At 44.1% G+C, this 17552-nt stretch overlaps 1 protein-coding gene across 1 annotated transcript in view; it reads right to left on the reverse strand.

The window, feature by feature from the left end:
- Positions 1 to 306: 306 nt before the first annotated feature.
- The window catches only part of LOC113407929 (dual specificity protein phosphatase 22-like), a 60458-nt gene continuing 43212 nt past the window's right edge, over positions 307 to 17552 (reverse strand). The window contains exons 5-7 of the mRNA XM_026658920.1: positions 7669 to 7743; positions 5602 to 5773; positions 307 to 621 (exon numbers count right to left, since the gene is read on the reverse strand). Coding sequence (XP_026514705.1) covers positions 436 to 621; positions 5602 to 5773; positions 7669 to 7743 — 433 coding nt within the window. The 3' untranslated portion in view covers positions 307 to 435. The remainder of the gene's footprint in view (positions 622 to 5601; positions 5774 to 7668; positions 7744 to 17552) is intronic.

Genomic DNA, 17552 nt, shown 5'->3' on the forward strand with positions numbered 1-17552 from the left:
TTTTCAAAGTTGCATTTACAACCTCTGTGACAAGAACAGCATTTTTGAGGTAGCTAAGGTCAAACAGCAACCCGCAGCACAAGCAAAAAATACAAAAGTGCTCACACACTTTGGAAGCTCATTCTTTGGAGACAATGTTATCATGCGCACACGAGTGTGTTTTAGAGAGAGGCACATATTATAAAGGGGGTGGAGTTTGAGGGCAGTGAGAATCTGACATAAGGGGTGCCTCTCAGCAGAGAAGCTTACAGAGAGTGGTGTTACATAAAACTGTAAAATTGTGTCAAAACACACACATGCGCGGTATAGTATTTTCATCAAGTTTTCCACAAGGGTACAGCTCGCATGACTTCCGTAGAGAGTGGAGGGGACACTGGTGACATCTGTTTTTAAACAGGTCAAAGGAAAAAAGAAAGTGAATCCAGCCTGGAGTGATTAGGTCTCTGTTGTGTAGTTGTTGTATGACAGGGAAGGCAGTGAGGAAAAGTTATTATTCCACTGTCTTCCTCCGGCACCTGGTTGCATCATTGCCTGCTCTTTATATTTACTCAGAAGAACTTTGGCTTCTTGCTCATCCTGCAAAGAATTTTCTCCATATTCTTCCTTCAGCCACTGCCTGAACTAGAGAAGTTAAACACATAGTAGATAGGCTAATTATTAACACAAACCAGATGCAGAAGTAATACTCCTCTTACACCACGGTATCTTTAATAGTAAATATCAACATCTTTTCAAGAACATTAAAGGAGTCAAAATAATTTCCAAATCACATCATTTAAACCTTTTACATTCTAACCCTGATTGTCTAAAGAAGAGTGCCCCAAATACTGCACTTTATGGCTTTGAAACAGCAAAGCACTTAAACAAGTTAATGGGACCACTCATATGCTTAAAAAGTTACACACATACATAAGTGCTTTGTGCATTGGGCTCTAAATTTGGAATCAGGTACTTCCACAGCACGTGCTCGTTCACAAATACAATCACACTTTGGGCGGAAGAACTGGCAGAGTAATGGCCATTTTTACCAATTTAAATGCCACCTGGCACAAAGGTAAATTATGGAACTATTCACATTCATAGTGTCCTTGTCCAGACTGAAGCGTCAACAGAGGAGGTTTTGGAATAAATGAACGAATTAAACTGATAGTATTCACCCAAGAGTTCTGAAGGAACTCAGATATGAAACTGGGGTATGTAATCTATTGCTTAAATCAGCCTCTGTGCCAGATGACTGGAGGATAGCTAATGTAACGCCGATTTTCAAGAAAGGCTCCGGAGATGATCCTGGCAATTACAGGCCAGTAAGCCTAATTTCATTACCAGACAAATTGCTTGAAACTATAGTAAAGAACAGAATTATCAGACACAAACATGAACACAGTATGTTGGGGAAGAGTTAACATGGTTTTTGAAAAGGGAAAGCATGCCTCACCAATCTAAGAATTCCGTCAACAAACATGCGGACAAGGATGAACCAGTTAATATAGTGTACTTGGACTTTCAGAAAACCTTTGACAAGATCCCACACCAAAGGCTCTTAAACATAGTAAGCAGTCATGGGATAAGAAAGAAGGTGCTATAATGGATCAGTAACTGGTTAAAAGATAAGAAACAAAGGGTAGGAATAAGCGGTTAGTTTTCACAGTGGAGAGAGGCAAATAGCAGCATTCCCCAAGAATCTGTACTGGGATCAATGCTGTTCAACATATTCATAAATGATCTGGAAAAAAAGGGGCAAACAGTGAGGTGGCTAAGTTTGCAGATGACACAAAATTACTCAAGATAGTTAGGTCCAAAGCTGACTGCGAAGAGTTACCGAGAGATCTCACTAAACTGGTTGACTGGGCAACAAAATGGCAAATGAAATTCAATGTTGATAAATAAAAAATAATTTACATTGGAAAACAATCACAACTATACCTACAAAATTATGAGGTCTAATCTAGCTGTTTCCACTCAGGAAAGAGTTTGGAGTTTGTGTGGATAGTTCTCTGAAAACATCTGCTCAATGTGCAGCAGCAGTCAAAAAAAACTATGATGAAAAGTTAGAATGTTAGGAACCATAAGGAAAGGGATAGAAAATAATACACAAAACATCATAATGCCACTATATAAATCCATGGTACGCCCAGACCTTGAATACTGGGTGCAGTTCTGGTCGCCTCATCTCAAAAAGGATGTATTAGAACTGGAAAAGGTGCAGAGAAGGGCAACAAAACTGACTCAGGGGTATGGAACAGCTTCCATAGGAGGAGAAATTAAAAAGACTGGGACTGCTCAGCTTGGAAAAGAGACAAATTACGGGGGCCTACGATAGAGGTCTATAAAATCATGACTGGTGTGGAGAAAGTGCATAAGGAAGTGTTATTTACCCCTTTATAACACAAGAACAAGGGGTCGCCCAAGGAAATTAATAGGCAGCAGGTTTAAAACAAACATAAGAAAGTACTTCTTTAGACACACGATATACTGATTGCCAGGGGATGCTCTGAAGGCCAAAAAGTATAACTGGTTAAAAAAAGAATTAGGTAAGTCCATGGAGGATGGGTCCATCAAAGGCTATAGCCAAGATTGTCAGGGACACAACCCCATATTCTGGGTGTCCCCAAACCTCTGACCTACCAGAAGCTGGGAGTGGACGACAGGGGATGGATCACTTGATGATTGTCTGTTCTGTTCATTCCCTCCGAAGCACCTGGCATTGGGCCACTGTCGGAACACAGGATACTGGGGCTAGATGGACCATTGGTCTGACCCAGTATGACTGTTCTTGTTTCAACATACCAATGCTGGGGGGGGTGTAGTATATAGGCTGTTTAATACATACCTGGAAGTGCATTACTGTGCTTTTAAAATGATTTAGCTGGATGCAAGGAGAAGGGAAGGAAAACTTTTAAATGTTTAACATTTTATAAAATATGCATCTGCCCCCCGAAAAAAGAAAAAAAGATTCCATTGCAGTCTCAGATACAATGTGAGATAAAACTACAGCCTCAGACCCTGATCCTGCAAAGATTTATGCATGTGCTTAGTTTGATGTTGATGGGGCTACTCACGTGTGTCAAGTTAAGTATGAGCATAAGTCTTTGTGGGATTGGGGGCTAAACCAGGCGTTTTAAGCATTCAACATTTTACATAAGGGCAGTTCCTCAGCGGGTACAAGTCAGCATTGCTCCAATGACTTCAATGGAGGTATGTCGATTTACACCAGCTGATGACCTGGCCTATAATCTCTTGCTGTATCAAATAAGCACATTACAAATGTGTGCAAATTCTTTAACCTGCCTCTCCTTCTTCCTGCCTTGACTCGTGTCCCAGGGTAGGTCTATACTTACCTCCGGGTCCGGCGGTAAGCAATCGATCTTCTGGGATCGATCCCGGAAGTGCTCGCCGTCGACGCTGGTACTCCAGCTTGGCGAGAGGAGTACGCGGCATCGACGGGGGAGCCTGCCTGCCGCGTCTGGACCCGCGGTAAGTTCGAACTAAGGTACTTCGACTTCAGCTACGTTATTCACGTAGCTGAAGTTGCGTACCTTAGTTCGAAGTGGGGGGTTTGTGTGGACCAGGCCCCACTTACCTAACCCGGCAGTGAAGCCTCAATGCAGAAGCAATTACAATTGCTCCTACTCTGCTCAACTGTTTGGCGGGGGTGGGGGCTTCAAAAAATAAGTGGCTCCTGCTCTTTATTCTTGCTTTTGTAGCTCCACTACTGTCAATCAGCTGAGGAAAGCAAGGCTGACAGGCAGCACCTTCCCTCTCCAAGCCCTGCTATCACTGATTAGCTATGAATGCAAAACTATTTTAGGTCACATGACTCTTTCTTCATCAACTGTGTAATGTTTGGCAAGTTTAGGAAGAGTATGAAATATATTAGAGTGGAGGTATCCATTCAGTTAGTAACTATATGGGGATCGATCCTGTAAGGAACTCGGCAATTGCGCTCTAACCCAGCAAAGCACTTAAACACAGACTCACAAGTATGCAAATAGTCGTAAAGGTATTAATAGGATTGCTCACATTCTTAAAAGTTGAGCACATGCTTAAGTGCTTTGCTGGATCAGGACCATAGTGCTCAGCCTCTTGCAGGATCAAACACATACAGAATAAGCAAATACATTTATATTGAGGCCATATCAAAGATGAGACCTTAACATAAGAATGGCCCTACTGGGTCAGACCAAAGGTCCATCTAGCCCAGTATCCTGTCTTCCAACAGTGGCCAGTGCCAGGTGCCCCAGAGGGAATGAACAGAACAGGTAATCATCAAGTGATCCATCCCCTGTCGCTCATTTCCAGCTTCTGGCAAACAGAGGCTAGGGACACCATTCCTGCCCTTAATGCACATCTAAGGGAAATTTATCAATGATACACAACATGTTATGATCTTCAATGCCTAGAAGATCAAATCTAATGGATCAAATGTCCTGAAACCCCAATATACTTTGTACAGAGCTACCATGGACAAGTGGTGCTGTAATTAACAACTCAGGCCCAGATCCTCATTGAAATCAATAGAAGTACACCGATTCACACCTGCGGAGGATCTGGTCCCAAAAGTTGTGATTGAGAGATACAATAGCTTGCTACAACTTATGTCCACAGGTGAGCATTTTTTTTTTTGTAGCCTAGTGCCTTCCTTTCAGTGAAGAAACTGCTGCATCCTTCCATTGTGACATGAAAAAAAAAAGACGTTACTCTCTTTTCAAGGTTATTTGCATATACAATGACAATTAGGGTTATTAGCTCAGTCCAATTAGATCTGAAATGACTGTAAACCTTCATATAAGGGAGAAAGGAGACCAGTCTGGAAAGTCCCTTTATATTGTATCTTAAAAAGTCAGTTACTAACCCATTAATATCAGTTCTGAATGACGCAGGAAATATTCAGTTAAATATTTTCAAAAAACAAATATTTACAGTTGAAAACTGCATTCCTGAAATGCCACAGTAATTTCTCAGCTCTCTGCTGCAAGAAATCCTGGAAGAAAAATGAAGCCAACCTCCTCACCTTATTTACTTTCTTTTAAAAGAGTGGCTTGAGAAAGTATAGAGGACAGAAATGTGCTGATCAATGTAAAATGGAGTTATGGTCAGAAAAGCAATTATGTAAAAACAGTACCTCCTTACTCAACAGACCTGTTCCAGGTGTGTGTTCAGCTGTATTTGTTTATGTTATTGACAAAAACAGGTTGTTACTATTTTTCTAAACTCCCGTTAGCCCTGCAGAACCAACCCAGCTCAAGGAGAAGGAGCTGGATTCCATTCTGGTTCATGCATCATCCCCACAATTGTTAGTTAAGTTCCAGTTGTACAAAACGTTTATTACTGGTGATGATGCATAAGCCAGGACAAGAACCCAGCTTGACTTTCAGATCTCAGGTTTTGTTTACAACATTGTTAATTTGAAAAACTATTTTTTCTTGCTTTAACATCCTAGGTAGATGTGAAAAAACAATTTTTACATTAGCATCACTTGTACATTTGTATTATTGCCGCATTCTGGGCCATTTATCTTCTAATCTTTAACCTTCTAAAGTTATGATACAGTCCAAAACTTTATGCCTTAAGAAACCAAATTGGTCAACAAAAATCACTTACATGGTCAACATCATGTTTTTCAAACTCCTGTAGCTGCCTCTGGAAGCCCATGTTAGGATTGGCACAGGATCTCGATGCTCGTACAATAGACAATGCATCTTCCCAGCCAAAGTCTGTGATTGTCATGATGTAAGCGACTACCAAAGTTACGCTCCTGGAGACTCCAGCAAGACTGCAGCAGAAATGAGACAGAATAAATAGATACAAAATATGAAGTCTTAAAATAAATACGCTCATTATCTCATATAGCATCATAAATTTACACAGCAGTTTACAGAGTAATATATACTACCTAAATTAAGGAGTTGAAAGGAATGAGCACATTGTGGCAGCTGTTCCTATAGAACTATTGAGATATCTTTATGTTGTCTATGTACTGGACCTTAAAATGTAGAGGAGTGAATCTTGATTATCACTACAAAAGTTTTTTCTCTTAATTAATTAGCCTCTTAGAGTTGGTAGGGCAACTCCCACCTTTTAATGTTCTCTGTATGTGTATATATATCTCCTCACTATATGTTCCATTCTATGCATCCGATGAAGTGGGCTGTACCCCACGAAAGCTTATGCTCAAATAAATTTGTTAGTCTCTAAAGGTGCCACAAGTACTCCCGTTCTTTTTGCGGATACAGACTAACACGGCTGCTACTCTGAAACCTGCATGCAGTATGGGCACCCCAAGAGAGGAGCTGTACTGAAATTCAGTTCAGATGAGAGTTTTTTTAAACAAAGAACAAATACAAAGCCTCCATGAGAAAGCATGAGAACAATTTTGTATTGTTGTTTTTCTTAAACTAGATACGAGTTATCCAGACATAAAAATAAAACACCCCCCCATACAGAATAGGGTCATGAAATAAGAAGGCAGCCTTTTCCAGCACATATAGAGCTCTAATTCTAATGAGATTGGATTTAAATTCATTAAACCTTCAGACTGAGTTGAACAATTAGAGCACAGGACTCAGTTCTATTTCTGGGTCTGCCACGGACATGCCGTGAGACTTTATTTCTCAGTGCCTCAGTTTCACCATCTGGGACACTGGGAGAATGACAGAACCTACCACTGTCAAGTGGTTTGACAGCTCTGAATGAAAAGTGGTGTTATTACTATAGATAAAGAATACATTTGAGTGACAGTTGTAGATTTGCTCACTTAGCACTTAACACTTTCAAAGAATATAAATGATAAAGCACAATATCAGCGAACTGTCTCAGAACACCCTCATGAAGTAGGTCAATATCCCCATTTTAAATACGAAGAGAGTGAGGCGCAGAGAGGTTAATTGACTTGTTCAAAGCTACACAATGAGCCAATGGCAGAACAGGATTAGAATGCTGGAGTTCCTACCTCCAAGTCCAGTGCTCAAACTACTAGACCTGACTCTAGATATAGGTTCTGAAATGCTGGTTAGACATTGCAGCAATGCACAAGGACCACAAGCAATGACAGTAAGAAAAACCACGATGGGCTTTCCTTTTCTCTGTTCCAACTCTTTGAAGGCAGTTAATGTCTCAGGACTCCCTCTCTAATCAGTAATCTGCTCGAAACAGCTGTGATATTTAAATGCTTCAGTGAAGCTTAAAATATCAGTTTCTGTTGAGAGGAAAATTTCCAGCAGCCCTAAAGCAGCAAAAATAGTTGCAACAGGAACTGATAAAATTATTAGGATTACAGGAACTGTCTGTGAGAGAAGAAAATGGTGACTAGCATTAATCAGAAAAATAGATGATGCAACACTATTGGTAAAATATAACACAGGGAACAGATAGTCCCAAGGTCCGAGTGGGGGACTGGAGTCAGCAGCTCTGGATTTCACTCCTGGCTCTTCCACTGACACATCGTGCGCTCCGGCAGCCACTTAACCTCTCTGTGCCTCAATATCCACAGTGGAGCCAGGCTTAACGAGCATTTTTAATTTTGATGGGGGATCGTCAGATGTGAGGTGCTATATAAGTGCAAAAGTATTATTATTAAAAAAGAAAGAAGGGTGGGCAACGCTAATTTATCACTGACAACAAAATGGAGGGGGGAAATTAAGAATATTCTTAAACAATTGACATACGTACCAGTGAACAAGACAGCCCTCACCTCTAAGCCGGCACTCATGGATAAACTTGATGCTCTCTTTGAAATGTCTTGTCCTGAAAACAGAAGCAAGAGGGAAATACAAAGCACTGGGCTTTAGTAAAATCATGACTAAGAGAAAAAAACTGAGAAAAATATTTTAAAAGCCACTTAATATTGTTCGCAGAATACAGTACATTAAAAAGGCAACCAACAGATACTACACAGTTGCCTTCATTATTCCTTATTTTAAATATGACTGGAAACTTTAGTATCTCAGGCACCACTCTTATAGTCACTGTTGACAAATACTTTCTGCTGATGACTGACAAATCTCCCTCCCTTCCTCCCTGAGTGCAACTATGTTCGTTTGTCTTTCTGACATTTCCTTGTGGAGGTCCTGCCATCAACTGAAACTTAGCATGGCCAAAACAGAGCTCCTGATTTTTTCCGTAAAGACCTCCCTTCCCTCCTCTTTCTCTGTCACAACAGACATCACAACGACCCGAGCTCGTCCAGGCCATGTATAAATCTTGCCACTTCTTCCTGCACAATATCTCCAAGATCCACCTGTTCTCTCTGATCACACTGCCAAAAGTCTTGTTCAGCCCTTGATCACTTCGTACTTTGACTACTGTAGTCTCCTCTTCTCTGGCTTTGACAACTCCAAACTCCATCCTTCCCCCAACTCAAATCCTTCCAAAATGCTGCTAAGATCATCATTCTTGGCTCATTACTCCACCTACAGCAATCAACTCAAGACTCTCTCCACTGGTTCCCTCTCTTCCACTGCATGAAACTTCTTCTCCTTACTTTCAAAGCCCTCCACAGTGTAGCCCCACCACCACCAAGAACTTGCACACATCCTATTACAATTTGTTTCCCGGTCTTTCAGGCCTCCAGTCCCAGCCTACTTATTTGGCTCATCCACTCATTAGGTCTCATCTTTTAGACTGGAAGTTCTTTAGTGTAGGTGGTCATTTTTATATGCTTGTACTGCACCTAGCATAATGTGGCCCAACCTCATTGTGGCCATTAGGTGCTACTGCAATATAAATGTTTCATAACAAAAACCAGTTACTTACCGGTGCATCTGACGAAGTGGGTATTCACCCATGAAAGCTTATGCTCCAATACATCTGCTAGTCTGTAAGGTGCCACAGGACTCTTTGTTGCTTTTTACAGATCCAGACTAACACAGCTACCCCTCTGATACTTACCTGTACAGTCACTGTTGTTCTTCAAGATGTACATTCCACTGTAGGTGGCTGTGGACCCAACACGCTCCAGCCGGAGACTTTTACCAGTCATACCAGCAGGCAGCACATGCGCCCCTGCTATCCTCATGCACCAAACCAAGTGTATAAAGGGGTGTGATCGCCATCTCCTTCTCCCTTTCTTTGCACTGCTGGTAAGCTAAACTCAAAGTAGCGGGGAAGGTGGGAGAGTCGCAGAATCTCGCAGTACATTTCTAAGAACAACAGCTACTGTACAGATAAGTAACCATTTTTGACTCCGTGGGGCAATTGTGCACACACACATTCCACTGTAGGTGATTCACCCGCAGTTTCCTTGCAGCTGGTGGATATCAGATGACTTGAAGAGAGACCGCAACACCAACTGGCTGAAGTTAGTGTCCTCTAATGAACCTTGAGTAACAGTATCTGGAGAAGGTATGTACAGATGACCACATTGCTGCTTTGCAAATGGCTGCTATAGGAACGTTACTCAAGAAGGCTGACAAAATGGAAGGAACCCTCGTGGAGTGGGCTCCTTTGCAGAGCGACGTTTGCCAGATCATAGCAAAGCTTAGTACAATCTGAAATTCAATGTGAAATATGCTGGACTGTAACAGGTTGCCCTTTAACCCTGTCAGCGTAGGCAACAAACAGTCTAAGAGAGGATCTGAAAGACTTTGTGAGGTGCAGGTAAAATGTCAGAGCCCTCCCAATCATCCCATCGTTTTCACTGACCGCAGAAGCAAGGATGTTGTTGCCAAAGGTTCAAAGAGGGGTCTCACCAAATGGGACAATATTAAAATTCAGGTCCCATGAAGGTACTGGTTCAGACTCTGGAGGGTATACATGGATAAGAACCCTTAAAAATATGGGTACCGGGGATTGAAAACCTGTCCACTCGTGGACGTGCTGCAGAAATTGCTGCTCAATGGAGAGCTGAGAGACCAAAGGATTTCAGATGCAGTAACGTAGTCTGGCATAAATATGTCTAATCTCTGTGTTATCAGGAGATAACTGATGTGATTCCACCCAGACTGAAAACCTTTTCCATTCTGCTTCATACATGGCTCTCGTGGAATCCTTTTTGCTGTTCACCAGAACAGCTTGGACTTCTCAGGAGCAGACTTTCTCCTCATTGATCAACCAGAGATCATCATACTGTTAGGTGAAGATATTGTAGGTTAGGGTGCAGTGACTTGCTTTGGTTTTGAGATAAGAAATTCTCAAGCAGAGATAGAGGTATGGGTGGCCAGATGGAGAGTTGCTGTAGGTCCATGTGCTAGTACTGCCTTGGCCAGGCAAGCGCTATGAGGTTTAAGGTTCTTTGTCTCTTAGTTTCCTTATCATCCTTGGAATCAGAGGGACTGGAGGAAACATGGGCACCAGATGTCCCAAACAGGGAAAAAATAAAGACATTAATAATAGAACTGGGCTGTGACCTGCCCTAGAACAGAACCTCCTGCAGTTATTGTTCAGGTTGGTTACAAAGAGGTCTATTATTGGATAACCCCACTAATGGAAGTTCTGCTGCAGAATGGCCTCTTTATTGACCACCCATGATGATCTATGAGGTATCTGCTGATGGAATCTGCAATATAGAGTTCCTCACTCCTGAGAGGTGAAAGGCATTCAGTGAGATATTGATCTTTATACAGAAGTTTCACAAGTGGATCGCTTCCTGGCATAGCTGAGACAACCTTTCATCTCCCTGCTTGTTCAGATAAAACACAGCAGTGATGTTGTTGGTAAGATCTTGAACCACCTGATGGTGGTAACGAACACCTTGCTGGATGTTTGCTGGATGATATGCTGAGTGAAGCCAGGTCTACAGACATTTGAGGTAAAGTCTGGCATGCTGAGTCCACTTACGTACACAAGGCCATGTGACCCAACAACTCTAGACATGAATTCACTGTGGTCCTCAGGTTGGAATTGAGGCTCTCGGACAAAGACCATGGACTGGAACTTCTTTGTTGGGAGGTAAGCAATGGGAATTGTGGCATCGAGATCTACCCCTATGAAATTTACTTGCTGCACTGCTTGTAATGTTGATTCCTCTACATTCAGTTTTCGATCTAGACCAAAGAACAGATGTCTGATGACAAGAATGCTTTTTTGATTGTGAGATCCTGACCTTTCCTGACCAAGCCTACTGTCCAGGTAGGGAGATATTTCAACTCCTAAACGGTGCAGGTGAGCTGCTGCTACCATCATACACTTGATAAATACCCTTAGGCCAAGGATAGGCTGGTGGGCAGCACAGTGTATGGGCAGTGCATGTTGTTTGAATCAAAGATACTTTATGTGGCCAAGATATATTGCCATGTGAAAATACGCATCCTGCAGGTCAAGGGCAGCATATCCCTCTCAGAGATTGGTAATAGATGTCAAGTTGACTGTCTTTTTGATAAAATGGTTTGGCTTTCTTAAATCCAGAATGGGCCAAAGGCCACCTCTCTTTTTAGGAATCAGAAAGTAGCAGAAATAGAAATCTTTCCCTCTGTGTTGATAAGGAACTTCCTCTCTTGCCCCCAATTCCAATAGAAACTGTACTTCTTGATGTAAAACAACCTCATAAGATGGGTCCCTGAAAAGAGACAAGGAAGGCAGGTTGAGGAAAGGAAAGGACATGAACTGGATAATGTATCCTTCTCTTACTGTGCTGAGCACCTATTTGTCCAACGTAATCTCCGTCCATGCACTATAAAAGAGAGACAGCATTTCCAAAATGGAGGGTCTGGATGTCGTAGATGAAACACGGTCAGCATGCAGTCATCAAAACGACTGCTTCAAAGTGTACAAAAAGTCTGGTGAGAAGGGTCTGTGATGCCAATGGGGGACATCTAAGCGGCTTAGATCTCCTTCTAGAGGCATCCTGAGATCTCTGCTGGTAGTAAGCTCTGTACTGTGTTTTGGGCCTCAAATTGCTTCCTCTTTTAGTTATTGAGATGTAAACACCCAGCAAACAAAGCGATGGATAAGAATCTTTCAACATGTGCATGGCGTCATCGGTTTTCTGAGAAAACAGTTTAGCACCTTCAAATGGTAGGATCTTCTATTGCATTTTTAATTAATTGTTTAGGAATGCCAGAGACCTGCAGCCAAAAAGAGTGTCTCATTGAGATGGCTGTACCCATCAAACATGATGCGGGATCGGATACACCGATAGCTGCTTGGACAGACATTCAAGCAGTGAGATGACCTTGAAGACAATGACCAAAAAGTGATCCCTATATTCTTCAGGCAGTTTGTCCAAAATAAATAAATAAATAAATTTGAAATTTCTGAGCAGTTTATAAAGGTGCATTTGGACAAAAATGCCAGGTAATTTGATACCCTTACCAGAAGGTTTGTGGTAATACAAGCCTTTTTGCTATATAGGTTCAGTGTCTTACACTCCCTATCCTTCATGGGTAGCCTGAGGGCGAGACTGCCTCAAATGTTCTTTTGTTTCTGTCACCACTAATGAGTCTGGGATGGGGTAAGTGAAGAGATGCACAAATTCTTGCTGGGGAACCTGATACCATCTGTCCATTCATTTGGCAGTGGGTGGAATAGAGACCAGTGTCTGCCAAAGGATCTTTGCAAGTTCAAGCAAGGCTTAATTAATGGGATGGGCAACCTTTCCCAGAATGGGAGTTTGTACAGATGTAGACACTCTCCTAATGAGGTCTTGAAAACCTTTAAAGTCCTCAGGAGGTGGTGATGTTTACTCTGGGGCGATGGACTCCTCTGGGGAAGAGGAAGAAATATGTGGGGAAAATATTCAGGAGTTCCTCTCTAGTTTCCTCTTCCTCTCTGGGTTCCAAAAAGGAGGGAGGTTGTAGATTAGGAGGAGGCTCTTCTCTGGTTGCTATAGGTACTGGAGAAGCTGACTTTCTCTGGGACTGAGTGGCTGACAGGGGGCATAAATGCTCTTGGACCAATCCAAGCGGTCCCATAAGGCCAAGTAGAGCAGTCACCCCTCTGACATGGTACCCACCACCATAAGCATCTTTATAATATTGTTCCTTGCTCTGGGTATTCCTAGAACTTGATCTGTATGGTGACCTGAAAGACCTTGATGGAGATATGGGTCTATCATGGTCAGAGTCTAAAGAGAGGGAAATACAACTCTCCTCAGTGAATGGTGGAGCAGTCCCATTAGGCATCCATGGAGGTCTTGACACCTGCAACACACATGCTACCCCAATGGTACCAACACTGATGTATCTGATGGTGCTGGTGGAAGCAGATGAGGCAGACAGGTGAGAAGGCGACACTGACGGTGCTGATGGAGTTGATGCAGACTGTATCAATGAAGCGGATGGAACTGCCGGTGCCATGGTGATAATTGGTGCTAGTGATGTAGTGGAGGCCATTACGTTTGGAACTGGATGACACAAAAGGGAAAGTCCAGGAGAGGGAGACAAAAGATATTCTGCCACAAAAAAAGCCTGAAGCGTCAACGGCACCGATAGCAGAAATGAGTTATCAGCCACTATCACTGGAGGTGCCGGACGTGATGAGCCAGGGACAAAGCCCTCTTTAGTAGAAGTGAAGACACTGGTCTCAATGACTCTGTTAGAGCTGGCGCCAATGGTGTCCCTTTGGATGGGTGCCGGTGAGTGTTGGTGCTTGTGACCAGACTTTGACTCAGCACCAGAGGACTTTTTTGAGCACTTTTTTGTGAGGCAAAAAGTGGTACCTTGGGGGTTTGTCAGCCTCTGAAGACAAAGATGGTTTTGAGTGCTTCAAGGAGACAGAAGGAGAAGATGATGAGTGATGCTTCTCACCAGATTTTGGCTTAAAGGCTGAGGCAGCTGGAGGGGAAACCTCATGGACAAAATCTCCATCCTCTTGAGGTCAGTGTTGGGCTTGGACGAGGGCCACATGCCTTTCTTAAGGAGATGCACTCTAAGGGGAAAATCCCTTTGTTTCTTCATTCTTATCAAGAAATAGGATATTTGTCCCTCACACGTCCCTTGCCCAAGCAGACTGGGCAACTTTTGTGCTTATTGCTAACTAACTGTGCACAAGAGTTTTTGCTTTTCAAAAGCTGGCTAACCAAAGCTCAAGAGCAAGAGGGATCTCCAACTCTCACCATGGGTGGCAAGGAGGAATTGAGAGGGAGGCAGCCACTATGCCACTTTATCCCCTTGGCTCGGCACCCAAGGAGAGCGAGCCAGCATGCCTGCTGATAACAGTCTACGATTTGAGTGCATTGGGTGCACATACACCTACAGTGGAACATATATGTGCACAATCACTTGAAGGAGATCACTGAAATATTATCGGCAATAGTATATGCATACGGGACAGATCCTGCAAGGACAAGCAGTTGCAGACCTATTGGTAAATATGAAGCTGAAAACAGGATCACCGAATACCCATGAAACATTTATTGTATATTCAAGATGTTGCCCCCCTCTGGATAAATATTAGCCCACAAAAAGAAAAAGAGAAGCCTCAGCCTAGCCCATACAAAAATCAGGAATGCCAGAGAAAGGGAGCTTCCCTTTCCACTCAAGAGAGCAGCTGTTGAGGCAGCGAGCAAACTTAGCACTCCAAGAGACCATCAGGCAGAAGCATGTAATGGACTTCAATACCAGAGAATTACTGTCTTGTCTACACATGGACTTGTACTGGTTTACCTTACAGTGTGATTTTAAACCGATGTAGTTAAACTGGTGCAAAAGGCCACGTGGACACCTATTCAGGTTTAAACCAGGTTTATTTTGGCTTATCTTAAATCACTTAGGTACATGGTTAAATCAAACCAAAATAAGAACGAAAATAAAAAGATTGACCATGCATGGGTTTGCATTGGCTTAGTTACATTGGTGTGAGTTTGAGAGTTAGACAAGGCCTTGGTACAATCCCCCAGATCAGAACAGTGAGAATGCAGAGACAATACTTCTGCAAAATCTACCAGATTAACAAGAATGGGAGGGATTTTACTGACCCAATGGAAACCGGTTGAATTGCACACCAGTATATCGTTTGGGGAATTAGTATCTTGCTAGACACCCAGCCTGCTTGAGGGTCGACTAAATGACTAATTCATGGAGTAGTTCATTCAGAATCATACAAGACACTCTATGTAACTCACTCCTCTGTAATGCACAGGGATTAGTTCAGGAGAAACAATGAGGAAAAAAGTATTGGAGAAGATAGCTGAAGCGGCACTCTTCTCTCCTACCCCCTTAACTTGCAGGTACTCTAGAAAGAAGAATCCACAATGGGAGGAAAACTGTGTCACCAACAACACTACTAGCTCTTCCTCTGCCTGCGCCTGTGGGGGCTTTCAACAGACAGGCATCCTAACCCTGGAGCTTTTCACCCACACCCTGGTCTAGACTTGCTGTGAATACAGCCTGCATGTCCCCACCAATGAAAGCCAGGCAGGGGGAACCATCCAGCGTGAGAGGTGTGTATCCCTCAGAAAGCAGGTAAGATTGCTGCAGGAGGAAGTGGCTCATCTGTGTAGCATCCAGGAGCCCAAGGACTTCATCAACAGGATGCACATGAAACATCTGGGATGGAGGATGAGAGCCAACCATAGATTACAGCAGTACCAGAGGAGGAAGGAGAACCAGCTGCTCTATGGGGAGGAGACTGGCTGCTGGCCACTTCAGGTAGTAGACAGTGGTCCAGCCTGTGGTCAAGAACAAATATGCTATATTGGCAACAAGAGGCGAGGATCAGACTCCAGTGACTGAGGAGAATCCCGAAGGCTCGGAAGCTCACAGGCACCACACCCAAGATGAGGAAGTGTAGGTCAGGGACTCCCTTCTAAGGGGGATGGAGCAACTATCTGCTAACCTGATGTCCCAGGAAGCGGGCTGCAGTTGCAGAAGCTCACACATCCTTCCAATCACTACCCGATGCTGCTCATCCACATGTGGCACTCATGATACTGCCAGGTATGACCCTGAGCAGATCAGCAGTGACTACAGGACTCTGGGAGTGAGGGTGAAGGAGTCGGGCACTTAGGTTGTGTTCTCGTCCATCCTCCCAGCTGAGGGTAGGGGCTCAGGCAGAGATACAAGCATCTTGGAGATAAAGGCATCGCTGCGCACATGGTGTTGATAGGAGGGCTTCAGCTTCCTTGACTATGGGATGTGGTTCCTGGACGGAAGAGACAAGGCAACTGGACCAAGAATGGAAGAGTATCTTCATGCGCTGACTCACCAACCTAGTGAGGAGGGCTTTAAACTAGGTTCAGAGGAGACAAAAGCACACAAAAGCAAAAAAGGCAACCTTAATAGAGGGCTAGATGTCGGGGAGGGGGTGGGATGGAAAACTACAATAGGGTCAAAGAAGCAGCAAGAAGGAAATCAGTGGGGGAATCTGCTCAACACATTAGATGTCTGTACACAAATGCAAGGAATAAGGGGAATGAACAGGAAGAATGGAAGGATAAGTAAATAAGCTATATTATGATTTAACTGACATTATACATCAAGAATATATACACTTGTTCTGAGGTCCAGAAGGAGGTGAGAGGCAGACCAGCTGAAAGTCTTTGGGTAACAATAAAAGGCGGAAAAAAAAGGGGTGACATCATGGTAGGGCAGGGGTAGGCAAACTTTATAGCCCGAGAGCCACATCTGTGTGGGGAAATTGTATGCAGGGCCATGAATGTAGGGCTGGGACAGGGGGTTGGGGGGCTGGAGGGGGTGTGGTGTGCAGGAACGGGCTCAGGGCAAGGGGTTAGGGTGCAGGAGTGGTGCGGGGTTCAGGGCAGGGGGTGCGGAGTGCAGGAGGGGGCTAAGGGCAGGGAGTGTGCAGTGTGGGAGTGGTGTGGCAGGGGCTCAAGGCAGAGGGTTAGGAGACTCAGGGTTGGGGATTGGGGTGCAGGAGGGGTTCGGGGTGCAGGCTCCAGCCCAGTGCCGCTTACCTCAAGCAGCTCCGGGGTGGTAGCTGCGCGCAGCAGGGCTAAGGCAGGCTCCCTGCCTGCCCTGGCCTCATGCTGCTCCCGGAAGTGGCCAGCATGTCCAGCAGTGGTTACTGGGGATGGGGTGGGGCAGGCAGCTCCACCGTGCGCTGTCGTCACCTGCAGGTACCACCCCCGAAGCTCCCATTGGCCGCGGTTCCCCGCTCCCAGACAATGGGAGCTGCGGGGTGCGGTGCCTGCAGGCGAGGACAGCACATGGAGCCCTCCGCCTCCCTCCCCCGGGGCCACAGGGACGTGGTGCTGGCTGCTTCTGGGAGCAGCGTGGGGCCAGGGCAGACAGGGAGCCTGCCTTAGCCCCCCTGTGCCACAGAGCTGGCAATCCCGCGGGCCGGATTGAAAGCCCTGACGGGCCGGATCCAGCCCACGGGCCATAGTTTGCCCTCCTCTGTGGTAGTGGGTCTATTATAGACCATCAAATCAGGAAGAGGTGGATGAGGCATTTCTAGAACAAATAATAGAAATATCCAAAACAAGACCTGGTAGTATTGGGGGACTTTAACTCACCAGATATCTGTTGGAAGAGTAATACAGCAAAACAAAATTTCTAGTATGTTCTTGGAATGTATTGGGGACAACTTTTTGTTTCAAAAGGTGGAGGAAATAACTAGGGGGACAGCCATTTTTTACTTGATTCTGACCAATAGGGAGGAATTGGTTGTAAATCTGACGGTGGGAGGCAATTTGGGTGAATGTGATCATGAAATAATAG

This window comes from Terrapene carolina, unplaced genomic scaffold (genome assembly GCF_002925995.2).
Source record: "Terrapene carolina triunguis isolate 2854851 unplaced genomic scaffold, T_m_triunguis-2.0 Scaffold57, whole genome shotgun sequence".
NCBI lineage: Eukaryota > Metazoa > Chordata > Testudines > Emydidae > Terrapene > Terrapene triunguis.